We start from the raw sequence: 19,870 nt of genomic DNA, 5'->3' as shown, positions 1-19,870 counted from the left end.
AAGGGAATGGAACCTAGACAAGTGGGCATGTGTGAAAACAGAAAAATCAAAGAATTAGACAATTTGAGAACGATCGGACAAATCATGAGAAAGTTATGATCATTTGAATATTGCGATAACTAATGCTATGGAGATCCTCCCATTGGCAATGCAACAAAGATATGTGATGTCACATGTGACCAACTACAAATTTCCCTTTTACAGAATTAAAATGCCCCCTAATTTTCTCTTATGGTTATATTTCATCAATGATTTACATGTATTCTTTGAATTAATCTGTATTACATGCCCTCCTACACTGTATGAATGATCTACTGATAGATGTGATAAAAGAGGCAGTTTAAGTGAGATATATACAAAAGTAATAGGAAAGTTGTTCACATGTGACTTCACAAATCTTTGTTGTATTGCTAATAGGAAGATCTGCATTAAAATAATGATCTAAACTAAAAATGGTCATAACTTTCTTATTTATTCAATTTTCTCAAATCTTTGTTGGTTTACTTCTTTGTTGTTTTTTCTATTTTGGCATGAGCTGTCATGTTCCAAAGGTTTCATTTTCCTTAAAGTCTTAATTATGCCTGAGTTAACTCTACCCAAGGAGTTGCTGCAGTCAAATGCCACATTGCCCATCTGTGTTTTACTGAGAAGTCGGTCTATATTTTTCAGTCTATTTCTGCCAGGATTTGCTACCCTGAGACTTAATCTGGCTTTGTGGCATCCTGTTCCTCCATAGGTCTACTAAAGTAACCCAGATCTATGAAGTGCATATGGGTTACTTAAAGTCTACATGGAGGAATTGCACTGCAGTGGTGGGAGTAGGCATCATACCATAAACGTGATTGGTTTGTGCATTCATATGCTCTATTTGCAATAGAAAAAAAGAATAATCAGCGAACTTGACATGGGCTACAGGCTTTGAATAAAAATAGTTGATTACATTTCATGCCAATAATCTGACAAATTATTTGCTGGTCACTGTATTCAAGTCTTTGTAAATGTGATAACTTCAGTTTAACTTATAACTTAGGCTCATATAAATACATGTACTAGCATGGATCCCATGAAGCCTTTTGATTTTGAGGTCAACGGTCAAGATCACGGTGACATGTTTTCATCTTACCCTTCTGAAGTCCTTGTAAACACAATAACTTCAGTGTAACTTTAATAACCTAGGCTCATATAATTTGGTGTGTACGATACTACATGTAGCATGGGTCCTAGGAAGCCCATTGATCTTGAGGTCAAAGGTCAAGGTCACACTGACATGTTTTCATCTCACCCATCTGAAGTCCTAATAATGCGATAACTTTTCAGTAGTTAACTTAACCTAGTTATAGGCTCATTATAATTTGGTGTGTATGATAATAGGGTCATTCCATAAAGCTCGAACGTACATTCGGACACATTTAAGAGCTGTATCTCCTTTAATTTGATAGCAGTGTTTTATTTATTTTAGTATATCATAACATGTGACCTAGGTTATCATTACAGCATGACAGGACCAGGCTGCAATATGAAGAATAGAAAATATGGGCAAAAATGTGAGGGGTCGGACGTACATCAGACGAAAGCAGGTTTTATGCTTTTAGATTTCATGTCAAAATCTCTGTGATTTTTGTGTTGCAGGTACTAAAATTCTAATATGAGCTGTTAGCTAAAGGATGAATCTTACAAGAAATGAAGCAAAGAAATTGATAGGCATTGCTTTGTTTTAGTTACAGGCTGATCTATTTGGGGTCGGACATACACTTTGAAGGGGTCGGACGTACATTGTGCAAAATATTTGCACACTGTACGTCCGACCCCCTTTGAAGATCAGTTACTCAAAACATAGACATTCTAAACTGGATTTTTTTTAATATACATACTGTTTGGTTAGTTGTCTTTCACATAAGATGGAATTAACAAATGAATCTGATGCTGGTGAAGAGTTATGCTTGATTAAAGTTGACATGCATTCAGACAGTGTACGTCCGACCCCATACTGATTTTCTTACAATCAAGCAAAATGCACCACATATCTATTACAAATGAGTCAATGGGTTTAAACTGTTTCCATTTTTAGATCACATCAATAATGAAACAACTCAACTATTCACACAATGCAGAATACTGTTTGAACAATATTGATGCAAACAAAAAAAATTGATTTAAACCAAAATCTGTAAAAAAAAAAATGACTAATGGCCTCCTATCTTTGACCTTTTGACCCCTAGATGACCTTTGACCTCATCAACACACACATGGTATCAACCAAGGATCATTTGTACCAAGTTTGAACAAGGTTGATGCAGAAATAAAGAAATGAGAACAAGTCAAAATTAAATGAATAACCCTTCACATTTTCTTAACTTACACCCCTATAGGCAAAAGTATTTAGTCTAGACATCCATGTATCATTATAGCAAATGGCAGATCTATTTCTCATAGAGGGGCAATTGCTGTACCTGAGATTGAGGGGAAGGGGCAATTTCTACTTTTATATGGAACTTCTTTGTTTATTAAATTTCTCATGTATTTGTAGGTTTTAATTTTAATTTTCTTTTTTAATTTTCTGCAGGCTATTATTAAGTCATAATTACCACTAAATTCATTAAGTTATGTGATAATTTGAGATGAAGGAAGGCAGTTTCCATTGAATATGCACACAATACATAAATAAATCACCATTTCTTGAAGATGATATCATCAATTAAAAAATCTACACGTCAAAAATGTGAGGTATTCTGTGTGAAATTGGTCTCAAAACTTGTGCAAGACTTCAAAGAAAAAACCAATAAAACTATACAGCGATATCAGGGTGTGTTAAATCCTATCAAATGTACAGCTGTAAGGCCTCCATGTATCAACGCACTGTCACACATGACGTTTCAGGTGCACTGCAAAAAAGGTTGGTGTAAATTTAACACCAGCCAGGTATCTACATGTACATGTATATCTGTCCATACTGGAGAGGTGTTAAAACACCGGTTTGGTGTAACTACGCTAACACTAATTTGGCATTTAACCAACACCAATCAGTGCAAAACCAATATTGGTTTTGATTCTTAAGTGTTGTTGCAGAGCTGCCAACCAATGCGTTTTGGGCGTATTTAGTATGTTTTTGCAACCAGAATACGTCAGTATGTTTTTTCTTTAAAAACTATGATTTTGTGAGAGAAAAAAATTGAAAAATAACACAAATGGGTTTTGAATCAATGTAATTTCAGGAAACTTTTTTCAATCATTTTGTTAAAACCAGTGCACATTACAGCTTGCATGCAGCTTGAGCGCCGCGATGAGCTTTCGCACAATGTATTTCATTATGAAATAAAAGTACAGTTTTTTGGGAAATATGCATTTTTTTTGTTCACAGAATACAAGTTTTTCATTTCCAGAGGTTTGCAGGTCTGGTGAATGCTTCTGTGATGTGGACTGATATAGATACCGGGTGGGTGTTTCATAAAGCTGTTCGTAAGTTAAGAGCGACTTTAAGAACGACTGGTGATGCTTTCTTGTGGTAAATGACATACAACCAAAATGTTCATTGGCGATGGTTAAGCGCGTAAGAAAGGATCACCAGTCGTTCTTAAAGTTGGTGATGTCACATTGTCCAGCATGTTTGGTTTATATATTTTGTTACAAAAGTAAAACAATGTTGACCTGAATGAAAAATAAGAATATTTCTTTGCAGTGTAAAATACATCATAAAATCTTTGTGGAATCCAAGTTTTGAATTGCATAACAGCCCTGATGACAATTTATCCCTCAACTTTGACCAAAGTCCACTAAAAATCCTATGGTATTAAAACAATATATATTAAGCTCACAATGTCATTTTGAGAACCACTAATGACCTGGTGAAACGAAAAAAAAGTATCTTCAGAGATTTATCCAGGATTAGAACTTGAAGAAGTAACAATGAGCCTAAGACAGTGAATATTAAAATTTGCAATTTCTCCAACTGTTAATCCCCAAGAATCAATTAACAATAGGCATAATATACCAGACAATATTATGTTTGTTTCAGTTTACAAAGAAGTTAACAATAAAGAATTGTGATTTGAGCATAGGGTGTATATAGTTTCATTAATGAACAAAATTGCTAATTGTCATTTAAATTTCATTAAATTTATCAGCTAGAAGGATGGTCAAATACTTGAAATGCTAGATCTATAAATATTATATTTGACCAGCCACCCAAAATCAACAAGTCTCCCAGAATAAATTTTGATGTTTTCATTGAGATTGAAAAGCATAGCCTAAACTTTGATATGATATATAACTTGTCAAAATTGATCAAGAATAATTGTTACAAGTACTTGATTGAAAGCAGATGAAATTAAGCGAGAGCTTCAAAAAATATGGAGAAAATAAGGTTTGAAGTTTGTGGTTCACTCAAGCATGAGATGTGCACACTCTGCTAAAACTTGTGTTAGATAGAATTTTGTATCTTGTTTTCTAGTCAACTTCAAATCTTCAGCCTTTGACAGTATGAAGAAGATTTACCCTTTCCAATTAACTTTTTTTTTTCATTTTGAAGACCAAATTATTATTTTTGCTATTAAAAGAGCACCTTCAATGACGACTTTTGTTGATCTTTAGGTGGCGGGTCACATATGGTCTAAATAAGAATGATTATGTATCCATTAAGATAAATCTCCAGGGCCCTCAAATAATGAAAACTTTACAGGTTCCATTCATAATGCAACATGAACATTTCTGGTGAATTGACATGGACTTACTCTTTTCACACATAACGAAAAAGTAACTCTCCCCCTTTTCTAAGTACATAAACATTTAGATGAATTGATTTCATGCAAATAATTTTGCAGCAGTACCATTTAGGCTAATATTTTGAAGAAAAACAATAACAATTGCTCAATCAAGTCATACATGAGTGAGTACACATTGTAAGATAATTTTTTTTCAATGCAACAATTTTCAGTTGAATAAAGAGGAAGGGGGCTACTTTTACGTTATTCATATCTACATCTTTTTCTGTCATGAAAGGTTTTGAATAAAAGATGCATTTTGAATATTAATTCCTGTAAATATAAAATTTTGAAAAAGTATTCACACACTTTAACAAAAGAGAGAAACTCTGTGCAATTTAAATTCTTAAATTATATTGTATTTATTAATATCAATGTATGTATTCTAATAATATATGAACTTTTTATAACTATATACAGATCAATTATAGATATATTCAATAATTTCATTACTTATAATACAGTGAATCCAAGTGCCTTTAATTTATTAAATCTGTTGGCAATTCATATTTACATAATGTATATAGAATATAGTTATATACAATTATTTAAAAAAATATACTTTTTACTTGGTAATTTTATTTAATGTACATATTCTTCTTTATGTCTATGAGAATACATTTGTTTATTTGTGTTTAAGATGAAAATAGTTATACCTTGATGAAATTATTCAATTGTCAATAAATAGTCTGACATGAATAATAAAGTGCTTCAATTTTCAAGAGTTGCTTTTCTAAACCTTTGTTCATTATATACTGAAATAGGGAAGCTGTTTATTCAATATGGTGACATGAAACTGTCATTAAAAGTTGCTGTCACAATGCTCATACTTCTTTTATTCAATAAATAGCTATCAGTTAAATATCATATGGGTTCCAAATAATTATCACAAAAGTAATGGATTACATAATTCACGGTAAGCAATAGATGACATTTGCAATTAAATCACATCTAGAAAATGAAAGTGTTACTGGAGTAATAATAATGACCAACCCTTAGTGATTGATATTATGCTATGATATTGATAAAAAGTATGTAATGCATTCAATGAGACTAATTATATTCCCCAACCGCCAACCCTCAATTACAATTGGGATTATGTTATCAACTTTCTACATTAATCAAAGGTACCAAAGAGAGTCTGCAATGTACCTGAACACATAACTTAAAGACCAAGATTGAAGTTAAATTTACAAGTGGGAATTACATAGTGCAATGTTGTAAGTCTGATATTCACTGCTAGACAGCAGAGTATATTGCCTAAAAAGACTTTATTGATTTTTTTAACAGTTTGAATCATGTGGTGTCAGGAGTGTTAGGATTACAAAGGTTTTTACACAGAAAAAATTGTTGATTTTTTTTTAATTTCCAGATTTATATATTCACCTTCATTTGGAGAGGAAAAAGGCACTGACAATATTTCAGTTTTTATGTGTACAAACCTAATCACAACATTACTTCACAATTTTTAGGCCGATGAAAAGCACAATAGAGCTATTCTAAAGCAAAATATTCAACTGCTTGGTGGTGAAAAAAATTACCGGTACATTGTTTATTCAGTAGTTTATAAGCTTTTAATCGGTATATGATTTGTCAATTTTATGTTTGGGTCAAGTCTTGGTCTGAAAGAAATATATATGAATTAGACTATGTAAAGAAATCATTAACAATATCCATTTGTACCATCTGGCCAACCTGGTACTCATGATCATCATTTTCTTCCACATTGACTTCATCATTTCTTCCCTCTTCATTTTCAGGCTGTTGATCCGCTTCTTCTTCTTCGTCTGGTGGTTCATTTAATAACTTAGCTATGTTGTACAAGACTGCACATGCAACAACAACATCACAGACTCTCCTTGGTTCCATCTGCATCCCATGCCCCTTCAAGCACCTGAACTTGTTTTTCAGCTGTCCAAACATCATTTCAATCAAACATCGTGTCCGTGCATGTGCCCTGCATTTTAATAAATAAAGATAAACATTTCATGAAGACATTAAAACAATTAAAGGGGGGCCAAATCCAAATAATAACTTGCATTTAGAAGAAAAATCAGACAAGTTGATATCAGACTAACAAGAAATCTATATTGCATTCACTATACCCATGTAGACTTCAAATTGGCCGCATATATTATGATGTCATTAATGCAATGAATACTCTCCTCTGTACTCCGATAAGCCGATAAGTCAATTAGTTATAATGTAATTTCTTTGGAAAAATGTTTTACTTAAAATGTTTTTTTCTTTAATGAAGATTGAGCAATATACGTTCTATTTAGATTACTACGTACCCTAGGGGAATTGGTACTTGATTGGCGAAAATCACAAATTCCTGATAACATGGCCTATGTGAAAGAAGTCCTTCCCCTTTTCATAATTTGATTGCCCATGGTTGGCAGTTGAAATATACAAAACGGATCTCAATTTCAAAGCAGCCTTAATTTCCTCATTGCTTGTCCGATTTCTTTCAAACATTCACTACTCTGTTTTATTTATCATTTTCCTTTCAAACATAACATTTTATGACCAGGGCTGAATTCCCCTTTAAAAATTCTCACATATTTGAATAGCTGAATTCAGGCAAGCCTATAAGGGTAGTTCTATACTTATTACTGTTAGGATGGTTATCTAGCTGGGAAGTTGATATCCTTTTACAAGAAACTTGTCAATTTATTTTATATATAAATGGCGATCATGCATGATAAATTGGTTACTTGATAACATTCCACATACCTGTTATAGGCTTTCTTCGCAGGTGTGTCATCTTTGTCTTGACCAAATGGGGTTTGAATCCATCGTCTTAGGGGGTAGCCACTGTCTCCCAAGAGATAACCACTTTCCCTTCTGTTTTGCAGAAACTCTCCAAGGTGGCTCATGTTAAGGATTCGTGCATCATGGACTGATCCGGGCCATCTGCAAATGACAAAGTAGCATACTCCTTCATGAACATATATTGTGGTTGCCTCTTCAGTATGAATGTTATATAGCATGCATTTTTTTTACCAGACATAATGCATAGATTAAAAATCCGCTCAAGATATTAATTCTTTCTTTAATATCTACTTTTTTTTCTTGGAAACATAAATCACTTGATAGGCTTTGGATAAATTCAAATGCACAATAGACTCGCTTCAAGGGGAATCCAACACAAATAAAAAAAGTTGTAGAAGAAAAAGAAAAATGAGACAAATTGATATGGGAAAGTGTGAACAGTATATCGGACAAACAAGAAATTTATGAATTTTCAAAAGTTTAAAAAGTAAGTAATTCAGAAAAAAAAAAATCTTTTTAGCCATGTTGTAATTAAAACCATGTTAAATACTCCAATATACAACATGGTTAATTTTTTTTCAATAATTTAACTTCAAATTATATTTTTCTTTCATGAGGAAATGAAAAAAATACTACCTGGGTAATATCTTAATTACTGCCCCAGGGGAGTAGGTATACTGAGGGGGAAACCACAAAATCCTGCTAAAAAGAAATGCACATTCTGGTCGGTATGCAAGTTAGGGAACTGATATGCCAACCACTCGCTATTTCTTTTTTATTATATGAGATATGAAATATTTTTATTTTCTCTGATCAAAGTTGTCCTGTAAAACAAAGTTTTATACCTCTCTGAACCCCCTGAACATTAGCATTTTCTTTGATACTTTTTATGGTTCAGTCAGATTGGTCTTTAATGTAAAATATTTAAAACTTTAAAAAAAGAGATATAGAGAGTGAGAAACATATCTCACTAAGTTGTATAATTGTTTTGTGAAAATTTTTAAATTTCATAACATTCTCATTTAACACTTTGATTTTGATGTTAATTTTCATTATGCTTGTTTAATTTTTTTCTGATGATTCAATTCAAGCTAGGGTTGTCTTGACCTTTAAATAGGTATTTCAACAGTACCTGAAAGATGTAATCGCAAGTAGGGTCACAGGCCTATAAGGACCCTATGAAGGACTATTATTTATAACACTGTTTGAAGTTGGCTATTGTACTAGTAGAAGAATATGCTTCATCTTCGTGTAAGCCAAGGGAACAAACCATTTTTTATGAGGGGGGGGGGGAAGGGTCGTCAATCCTAAATACAAATATGATGGGTTGGGTTTATATGACAGAAAATGCATGTTTACAAATTAAGTGTTAGATGATAATTTTTTTTAGAATAAAGTGGGCCACATTTCCGTTTGCACGCTCTCAATATAGCTGACACACCAGCCACCCTGTGCCGTTAACCGTTTGAACAACTATAGTGTAATATTGATTTAAATAATGATAACATTAATAATCATTAATGATGATATATGACAAAAAATATAGTAATCACTGCTATATACTTCAAATACTACTACTAAATTATCATCATCATTATTATTATTATCATTATTGTTATTATTATTATTATCATTTTTATTATTATTGTTATCATTATTACTATTTTTATCATTATTGTGATTATCATTCATTAATTTTCAATGATAATTATAATAATGTGATGAAAATATTAACAATGGTAAAATTAATAATAGTAGTACCTTGCGACGACGTTGGTAATGACGTATTTTGCGTCGCAAACCATCTGCACAGCGCACATTTATGGAGTGCCGAAACTTTCTGTTCACGTAAATTGCTTCGTTTTCCCCGAGAACTGCAGAATTCAAGCCGACGTGCGTGCAATCCACAGCTCCCAAAACACTCGGGAAACCTGCTATCACGAAGAAATCATTCTTCACCCGATCAGCCTCAGCTCCGGTAGGGAATTTGATGAACTGTATCGGAAATAAAATGTGAATTAAAGTTTTAAATACTTCTCAACATCACTGAGATCTAGCCCATGTCGAACTCGTATTTTATTCTAACTTCTTTTCTAGCAGGTGGGACTGTCGATAGGGAACGTACCGGTACCCTTCCGCCAGCCCTAGCGGCGGTGCCGGGATGACGGAGACGATCGGCTCAGCTCAGTGAGAGCTCGAGTTTAAGCCTAGTCTATCGGCCCGCTATCGTAGACGTGTAAATATTTTACGTTTGGCCCACACCTAGAATATCTATGTTTTGGAATATTGAGCAATGGCATCAGCTCAGTATGGCCTTAGATCTAGGAATAAATTAATATTACTTAGCAATAGTAGGCCCCTATTTAAATGAATAATTAATGTCAATATGATTTGATTAAATACAAAGGTATCTAAGATTCTAACTTAGTTAAATTGTCATTAGCAGTAATGTATGAACTGAATTTGGCTCTATTTTGCCCATAATCATGATAATTAAACACACAAACTGCTAGTATATTTTAAAATTTAATATTGTCAAAAAAGGTCACTGCCTACCTCGCTTCTTCGTCGAACTAGTGCCAACGTCACGTTCCGAATACACCTAGGCCTACTCACGGAAGCATTGCTCACTTTGTGGGCACGCGCAATTTGGTACAGCAACGTGCCCCCAGCATAGTACATTAGAGCAATGCAGACTTGGAGTAGCACTGGCAATGCTCTATTTCGATGAGTTCTGTGCTCCAAGTCTGCCCTTATGATGTCTACAATGTGCAGGATCCCATTCCTCGTAAACCGATAAGCTTTCTTGATTTTCTTGTCATCCAGGCCATCAAATGGATCCTCTCTTGGCAGGAAAACCCTCCTCCTTCTTGCAGCCATTTTGTTGATGACTATGACTGCACTTACGCACAACTTTACGAACAACCTCTTAAAGTTAAGAACAGCCCAAACCTATCGTAAAGTTACGCATGACTTTTTGGACTTACGCACAACTCAAACCTTTATGAAACGGACCGAGTTGTTCGTATCTTTACGCACGACTTTACGCACAACCTTACGCACAACTCGGAGTACTTACGCACAACTCTGGGCACTTACGCACAACTCAGGGCACTTACGCACAACTCTGGCACTTACGAACAGCTTTATGAAACACCCCCCTGCTGTACTTGGGCTTGCGCTTCAGTTTAATGAAGTTAAAAGAGCTAGTGCTAAAGTACCGGTAAGCAAATCAGCCTTTATTAAGTACCGGTATGCTACTTCACGACAGAGGATTAGGTCTCAGAACTAGCAGTTCAAGCCAAGGGCTTTATACATTATACCAGGGTGACCAGATTACACAAAATGAAATACGGGACATTTGACCAACGAAGATCAACAAAGAAGCCCACACACAAATTATTAGACTTGTGAAAAATATAAAGAATTGGAAGAGAAGGTGAAGGAAAGAATAAAGGAGAAAGAAAAGAGATGATTGAGAAGGAAAGAAAATAAAGGAAAAACAGAAAAAAAATAACAAATAGAATAAAAGAAGAATGAAAAAAATAATAAAAGAGATAAAATATAAGGTTTCCGTCATTCTTTGAAATTAATATAGAAAGAAAGAAAAAAAAGAAAAAAAAAAGAAAGAAAGAAAGAAAGAAAGAAAAAGAAAGAAAGGAAGGAAGGGAAGATGAAAAAATGTCTGAAAGACAAAATAAAGGAGAGAATTAAAGGGGAAAAGGTAAGAAAAAAGAGGAAAGAAATAACGAAGGAAATAAACATGTTTCCTTCATTCTTTGAAAGAAAGAAAGAAAGAAGAAAACTGGAGGAAGGAAGGAAGAAAGGAAGGGAAAGGAAGAAAGAAACAAAAGAAAGACAGAATAAGGGAAAAATAAGAAGGGAAAAAATAAAGAAAGGAAGAAAGAAAGAGCGGAAGGGAAGAATGAAGGGAGGAGAGAACGTAAAAAAAGAGAAAATAATGGGAGGAGAGAAAGAACGAAAAGAAACAGGAGACGAAGAGAGAAGGAAGCCAAGGTAATTATAAGGGAAGAATAAATAAGGATATTTGATAAAGAAGGAAAGTAAGAAAAAGAAGGAAAGAAAGAAAAATGAACAGAGAGAGAGAAAAGAAAATGTCTAGGAAAGAAAGAGAGGAAATGAAGATAGATGGAACAAAAAGGGCAAGCAAAAAAGGTAGGGTATATATAAAATAAAGAAAAAGGGAAAAGTTCAAACTTCAAGTAAACAAAAATCCAATCATCTAATAAAAATCATAATTTTATTTGGAGTTTTTTAAAATGTATTTTTAAAAATTAAAAAATAAAATGTTTTAGAAATTAATAAAATTTCAAAGTGAAACATATTGTCAAACTTAAAAATTAGGTGAAACATTGCGGCATCGTATAAACCAAGACCTAAAACGAAAGCTGAAACAACTAGATCTATGAAAAGTCAATAACTTGTTCCTCCGATTACATCTCCAAATCATTAATCTGAGAATCCATAGTATAGTTATAAGTATTTCCCGCCGATTTTGTGATTATTAGTGGTGGAAAACTGTTTATCATGTGAGATTGCTTGCACCATTGAGAATTTGCTTCGATCCTACATGCCTAGCTTGTATAGCCTGCCACACACAGGCAGGAGGCCAGTCCATTATATTTTGCAATGTATTAGGTTAGCAAGAAATCACCACAGAACTTGTAAATGTTTACTGTTATCGATTTAATCGTTGTCCCTGCTTCGTCAGCTGTTGGTTATTTAATGAAAATTCGTCACTTTTAAAACTACATTTTGTTCAATATTCTGAAATACGGGACAAATAGGCGTCCCGGGAAGGGTTTGTCGGGACGCCGGGACACAGGAGCAAAATACGGCCAATCCCGGGAAATACGGGACGTCTGGTCAACGTGCATTATACATGTATGTAAATTAGCACCAAAAACTAAGTGAAATTTGGTTATGTAACTGTGTGATCACATCGTTTTCTACCATTCATCAATTTTCGTCGTGAGCAATCCCCAACCAAGATCTGAATAAGAAGAATCCAAATTAGGGTTAAGGGAGTAATACAGCATATTGTAGGATTGCCCGTCAGTGCAAATATGGCCAAAATTAGGTAAAAACATTGTGATTCAAACTACACATGTACTTCCTCAGTTTTACCAATTTTCATAAAATTTGGCATGCACATTGGTCTTGAGGTAAAGATGTGCAAGATATATTTGTTGCATGTGTCAGAAATCATGTTGCCATGAATCTTGCTCTTCAAACCGCTTCATCAGTTTTCAACGAATTCTTATGAAATTTACATGTAACTCTCACATTCTTTTTTTTTTATGCAGTAAAGATGTGTATTAAAGACAATTTGTGCAACTGCATTGTCAGAAATTTTTTTGCTGTGGTCATTGCAATTAAAGCCACAAACACAGAAAAACTGCTATTCTCAGGGTTTTGGTCAGGGTTCATCAAAAGTTAGCATCCACATTGGTCTTCAGCTAAAAACTTTAAAGCAATTCTCTATTCCAAATGTGTTTGAGATTGTGTTGCCATGGTGAGTGACAGCACGTTTCTGCCAAAAACCCAGGAAAATTACTTTCCATTTTACCATTGCTGTTTATATTTATCTGCTTCAAATCACCCATTTATAACCCACCTCTATGAGCAGAAACTCTAAAGAGAGTACTTCTACAGTATAAAAAGAAGTCTTCCAATGCAGCATTGTACTGTGCAGGTCTGGCATACAAAACTTGAAGTGCACACCATCATTTTGTCGGCCTAGCTTCTTGACCATTTATGAGTTTCACACAGGTTTATAGTCAATTCAATTGGTTAACAATTATTATTAAACCATGTCTACAGATCGATAATAAAACCAGCAAAAAGTCAATTCAATTTTCTGTCTTGAATTGGTTCATTATTTTGCTTTTCTTTTTCAAATGTTCTGCCCTTTTTATAGGCATATTGGTGTTGAGGAGCAGGAAAATAACAGGCAAAGAGTTGAAGCACTCTTGTATTTGGCAAAATAAACATTGGTGCAATGAGTCGAAACTTGGTGTCTGACAGTATTTCCCAGCGAGAGAGCAAATTTGTTGACCTTAGCATGAAAATCTGATATTGTGATAGATTTTGAAATAATATTCAGACAATAACATAATATCTTACCCTCCTTTCCTTTCTTTTTACAAATATCCTTTTTTTCCTTTATCGTTGTCAAGGAACATGAGGGACAGAGTAGAGGGACATGGCACCTGAGAATTCATTTGTCCATTATACAATCTATAAATTTACTTTTGTTGAGGATGTGTTCAACCCACTGCTCAATAGATTGAACAAACCCTTTAATGATACCATGTGCATACTGTACATGTACATCATATGCCAGCAATTCACTTTTTTTTTCATTTTTTAAATGCAAATAATGATAATGTGCCAATTTCTTTCAAGATTTGAATAATTTTTATACTACTGCATTAGATGTACATGCATGTATGTATTTTCACACAATTTAATTTAGGACCAATTTCAGGTAATTTTGTAGGTAACATCAGGGACTTGACAAATAACAGAAAAAAAGGTATACATTAATTCTAGGGTATTCTTCTAGATTTGAAGGGATAGTTAAAATTCAATTTTACATGCGTGTACTGAATTTAAAACCAAAATATCACATTATAAATGTAATTAAATATACAATGCATCTAGGACTACATAAACTCATATCAATTAGATTATGGCATGTACAGTGTTGTACATGTACATGTATCTGAATTGGTTTAGAACCCCTTTAAAAGCAAGGCTTGTGAGCGGGGCACACATACACTTGGCAGCCACAAACGCACCCATCCACACAACACATAAAACTGATCATAACTTTTCAAGAACTTTTTGAACATGGAAAGAGTTGTACTATTTTTTCATATCAACAGGCATACTGTTTCATTCTTTAATGCAGGATATGAAAGGATTTCAGAGTGACATTTGTTCTCGCAAAAGGCTAATGACCATGATCCCTGTGGCATGCATACATGTATTATAATGTATCTATTTGTTAGTTCTGGAGGGGTATTTTGTAATGTATACTCTTGAGGCATTAATTGTAGTTTGAACATAAACAATACGCAATTGAACGACAATGATGGATACATGTACATAAGTCGTATTGCCCTTTTCTTTAATAATTTCAACTTATCAAGATAAGACTTGAAAGTGTGTCCCCAGGCAACATTATAATATCTCAAGTATTTGTATATTGTTATCAGTATCATTTCAGGTAAATTCATTTTAACCTACAGTATAAATAACTACATGTACACCGCGAGACACCAGTTTATATACCGGTAGTGCAGACAGCATCTGGATGATTTTTCTAGGATTGTACAATATGTTTAAACCAAAGTAACTTTCATTGCTATTTCATGATTCTATTAATTTTTCTTTGTTAACATAATTATCCAAATACTACTAGGGACGCAGAACGTGGCATATGGGGCAAAATTTTTAAACTTTTGAACATGATACTTACAGTATACACCTGAACATTTTGACATGACACATGTACATGTATACACAGAACATTCGGCCACATTTCATAGTTTTTCCTTTGCTTTCTTTTTCTTGGTTGTGGAATAGTTTATTTTGGGGGGATGTGCCCCTCCATTGAATTTCTGATGAAAGGATATTAAGAGTAAGTGAATTGTGGAAAATATTCATTTTTTTGGCTTGGCTTCATTAATTTTGTTATTGATTTCATATAATATTGATACTATAAATGGGGCTCAAATCTCAATATTTTACATACACTGTACACAGGGTCTTTCATGCAGGTGGCCATAGTCCGGAGGGTTGGGGCACAAATGAAATATTTTGACACTGGTTTGCTTCATCGTGACACCTTCGATTTGGGATACTTAAAAGTACATGCACATGTATGGTGATCTACATGTGTATGTTATGTATTTATGATATGTACATGTACTACAGTTCAAAACATACTTTATTTCTGTTGTGAGTCTTCTGAATATGCATTTGCATACATTGGCTGCAGTCAATCCCTCTCTTTTGTGCTTGATCAGTAACCAGTAATGTATGCGGCTGGTGCCCCATCCCAGGCGCTTTATGCTGTGTGCATTTCTTCCCACTTGTATTTAATCAAGAAATTCTCTATCTCAACTGAATCTCAATAATCTCAATCTTCTCATAAATAACTGTCAGCGCATCCTTTCTGTACCACTATCGATGACTTATGTGGGTTATGGATTGTTTCAATATGCTATGGAATTAACTTCCACAAGACATGTGCAATATTTTTTGTCAAGCAGGACCTTCAAAATAATACTAAAAACTTGGTTATTCACATATATGTACATTGTATATGCTTTCAAGTAAATGAAGCTTTTCTCTGGCCTAACATGTTTCCATTTTTCCGTGTCTTTTGTTTATTGCACCATAAAGCATTGTCTCATGATGAACACCAGCGCTTTACAAATGTCCATTTTATTGTTTGTATTAAAGGATTTTGTAATGTTATATTACTGAGAACTTTGACAGTTTCACTCAAATGCAACATCTCATTGCAATACATTTTAAATTGTCCTCTGAAATATAAAAGTCAAATTACTTCAAAAAGTAACCATGTGGAAGATACACATTTTATAAATTCCTTAATTGGTTGATGAGCTGAAGTATGCATTACATATTCTATATTTCTAAGTCCCCACATTTTCTTGATTACATTGATCTTTATAGAAAACTTGATGTGTAATATGATTTTATGCCCCTTTTAGTTATGCATTTTTTTCATAGTGCATACTCACTATATCTTAATTTTTTATTTTCTTTTATTATTGATCTCTGAAATTTCAGTTGTTTCAAGAACTACCTGAATCAGCTGTAACACAGACAGTGTTTAGCGTCTTGAGACCAAATAATGTTGAAGCTGACAGCGGGAACTATTTCAGGTATGTTCATGTAATTCAATTTGCCTTCCTTCAGGGATTGGCATGGAGTTTGCTTGTTTATTATATCGGAGCCTCGACCAACCCTTGCTGGGGATTCCTATTGTCCTGTATTTTTTGAATAATCAGTAAAAGATCTTAGTAAATTGCAATTGTAACAATAATTGTTACAATTACCACCGATCTTCCTTTGCAACAAACATTTTTATTTTCTTTGTCCTCTCTTTAGAATACATTACCTATTTTCTGTTAAGTTAAATGCAAATCTCTAAATGACTTCAAACGAGCATTTCTCCGGGACAAAACTCATCTTAACCACTGCTGCAGCTTTTCTATCACTGTAATGACTCACATGTAGTTTTCAACCTCTCTCTTTGTCTCTCTTTGACATTTCCATACTATTAATGATTATACTAGTGTCTTATTTACCCAGGGCAGCAACTCCAGTAAGGAAACTGTTCTGCCAGACATGATTTTATTATTGTTTGTTTCATTGGCCCCATAATATCAGATTTTGCATTGATCTGTAAATTACATGTATGGGGCCAATGAAAATGAGAATGGGTTCAATGAAAATGAGAAAAAATCATAATAACAGTAATGCTTCATTTGAACCCTCCATCTGTGAAATAAATACTGTACATGTACGTGCCTTTTTTTATTATATTTTATTTGCAGAGTAAAGTTGAGTTGAGTTGAATTTAAGTCATTTTAAAAGGGAGGTGTAAAGCCATCAGTTATGATCTATATTTATGGGAAATTTATGGTATTGACTTCATATTTCAAATGATTTTAAAGGTCTAGCACACTTAAACAATTTCATTTTAAATGTTAAAATATCATGTGTAAAAATAAACACAGTGTTGTGCTTTATTTCACAAAACAGTTCAGTTTATTTGGGGTGATTTGGAACTAAGACTAAAAGTTGGTGATGTTTCACATTTCCTATTTATATTTCATTCTGACAATTATGAACTATAACTAATGATTCATGTTTTAACATTGCTTTTGCATAAACTGTATGTGCACAAGATGAAAGATCCTTTAAATCTTGGAAAATCAAAGACACTGGTAATCTTTGTCCAATTTTTCTGCTCGAAATCTAATGCATGTTGATTGAAAAGCATTTTCTGACACAGGGCATCAGGCAACAAAACTAAGACCAAGAAACTGAACTGTCCCTTTGCAAATGATCACTTACGCCTTGGTAGATGTATATTGTCAAAAGACCTGTATGTTGTCATAAATATGCACATAATCTTTAGGCGGCGGATTTTGTCTATTTAAAGGTAAGAATCACGTTAAATGTCCGTCGCTAATAGGTCCATGGTACAATGTTAGAACATTGTACCATGGACCTCTTCGTGATGGTCATTCATGTACATGTACATTTTGATCGGAACTACAAAGATATGGACGGTTAATGTGAGCCTTCCTTTGATGCAAAGATAGTGTCCGCCTTCTAATTATGTGCATCTTAAAAGAAAACAATAGCGACTGTCAAAGATTGTTGGATTATTTACATACAAATTATTTACCAGGTTTGGATTTTGCTGGCTGATATCTGTAAAAATATGCCTTTGAAGGAACATGCTTCAGATTGGGAAATTGTAAATTCTTGATTCTCGAAATTTCACACACATGATTTCAATAACATTGAAAGATACATAATTTCTGCAAGCCATGTGCCATTTTCCTTTGTCATATCAGGAGGAAGCTTGAAAAAAGGGCTTATGAAGGATGAACAATCGATCACAATATAGCCTTTATCTGGAAATGTTTGTAGATTGTCCCAAATAAATAAAAAATTAAACTAAAGGTGTGTTCAATGTCGATTTTCAAATTTAAACAGCAACATGAATCATTGAAAACTAAATTAGAAATCACTGAACACAACCATGATCGCGTTGCACTGTTCAGTGTTGAAAACATAAAGCAGTTTACGTGTTGATCGTCTTTAAATTTCCCTCTTTAGTTAGTGCAGCTTTAGTGCGCAGTTTGACCCATCACATGAAAGGTCAGTTCTGGCACCAGTTTGTGTAGGCTTCCTATACGAGAGCAAATTTAAACACGCTTCAAATCTCAAATTGTGTTTAATGTCCATTCGTGATGGTCAAGGTCGTAAAATTTGAGTTGATTGCGTTTTTAATCGCATCTTTTTCGATGTTTAAATTTTCCTTCGAATCATGATTTGAAAGATGTTTACTATTCGACCGGAAATAGAGGACATTGAACACACCCTTTGGTTCTCATTCTATCCATGTTTTGTAATCACGTTTTTTAATCTTGATCCATGTTGCCGATTAAATTTTGAAATGACATTGAACACACCCTATAAAGATCACCCTATAAAGTTTGGAACTACACATTGATTTCCAGGATTAGGGCAAATTTTCTTTGCATGTACTTTATGCAATATCAATGTCTAATACATGTATGTATTCATGTCACTTGGGCGCAAATGAGACAGCTGATAAACTACTTTCTAATTTCTTTTGACCAGGTCTGCAAGCTGATTCTTAGTGATTCATCAGGTATGACGGTGCTTATCAGAGGTTAATACCGAAAGAAAGACTGAGAAAGATTCCACTTAAAGCCAAACATAGAGGAACCATTTCTTTGGGTTGCTGTTCCCAAGGGCCAATTACCTCATGTTCATCAAGAGGTCACTGCTACATATTAACGCTGGTAGACAATACTGCTACAGTAGCAGAAATATTGTAGAGCATCTACTCAAGGCAAGGATTTCCTCATAAATGCTTGCTGATAGAGGAACTCCAATTACCTCAGAGGTAATGAAGGAAGTTAGCCGACTTTTTTCAATCCGTATTATCCACAGTGTTAGTCCAGGTAGGAGATATATCTTAATGAATAGAGTAAAATTTACTGAGCAAAATGCTGAAAATTTGATCAAAATCTGATTACAAATAACGAAGTTATTGGATTTTAAAGATATTCATTATTCCGGTGAAACAGTTCTAGGCATGTCTTCATGAATATTCATTAGGTGGACTGATGATGTCATATCCCCACTTGTTCTTTTGTATTTTATTATATGAAATTTATAATAATATGACAAATTTTCTACAAAGAACTAAAACAATTGGATTGACAACTTATTAAAGGGCATTAGTTATTTATTGCCGCAACTTCTTTCATCATAATGGAGACACATCATTTACACATGTATGAAGAAATGAAACAGTTATGACTTTGTGTAATAACATGAGAAAAAGGAAAGTGGGGATGTGACATCCACCCACCTAATGAATATTCATGTCAATGTACATATAACTGTTTTCACAAAATATTGGTAAACTTTAAAATTAAATAACTTTGTTATTTGTTATCCAATTTTGATGAAATTCTCAACCTTTTGCTTTGTGAATTTTACTATAT

General features: G+C 33.7%; 1 protein-coding gene and 1 long non-coding RNA gene across 3 annotated transcripts in view; one reads left to right on the top strand and one right to left on the bottom strand.

The window, feature by feature from the left end:
• The window catches only part of LOC121420118, a 28,955-nt gene extending 9,542 nt beyond the window's left edge, over positions 1–19,413 (top strand). For both annotated transcript variants that reach the window (XR_005970704.1, XR_005970705.1), the window contains exons 2-3: positions 16,380–16,474; positions 18,975–19,413. This is a non-coding gene — a long non-coding RNA (uncharacterized LOC121420118). The remainder of the gene's footprint in view (positions 1–16,379; positions 16,475–18,974) is intronic.
• LOC121420117 (putative nuclease HARBI1) lies at positions 6,295–9,338 on the bottom strand. The gene is made up of 3 exons (XM_041614652.1): positions 9,294–9,338; positions 7,494–7,673; positions 6,295–6,714 (listed from the first exon to the last, which is right to left on the bottom strand). The coding sequence occupies exons 1-3, from the start codon at positions 9,335–9,337 to the stop codon at positions 6,405–6,407; spliced, it is 534 nt and encodes a 177-aa protein (XP_041470586.1). The 5' UTR covers position 9,338; the 3' UTR covers positions 6,295–6,404.
• Positions 19,414–19,870: the final 457 nt, after the last annotated feature.

Source organism: Lytechinus variegatus, chromosome 8 (assembly GCF_018143015.1).
Source record: "Lytechinus variegatus isolate NC3 chromosome 8, Lvar_3.0, whole genome shotgun sequence".
Classification (NCBI taxonomy): Eukaryota; Metazoa; Echinodermata; class Echinoidea; order Temnopleuroida; family Toxopneustidae; genus Lytechinus; species Lytechinus variegatus.
This window is presented reverse-complemented; position numbering and strand designations above follow the sequence as displayed.

What these genes read in the sequence shown, in the direction of transcription:
- LOC121420117 (XM_041614652.1), bottom strand. Translation starts at nt 9,337, where the DNA reads ATGGTTTGCGACGCAAAATACGTCATTACCAACGTCGTCGCAAG. An exon ending in ATTACCAACGTCGTCGCAAG is followed by an intron (nt 7,674 to 9,293) that starts GTACTACTATTA and finishes TGTCATTTGCAG; the next exon opens with ATGGCCCGGATCAGTCCATG. An exon ending in GCGAAGAAAGCCTATAACAG is followed by an intron (nt 6,715 to 7,493) that starts GTATGTGGAATG and finishes ATTAAAATGCAG; the next exon opens with GGCACATGCACGGACACGAT.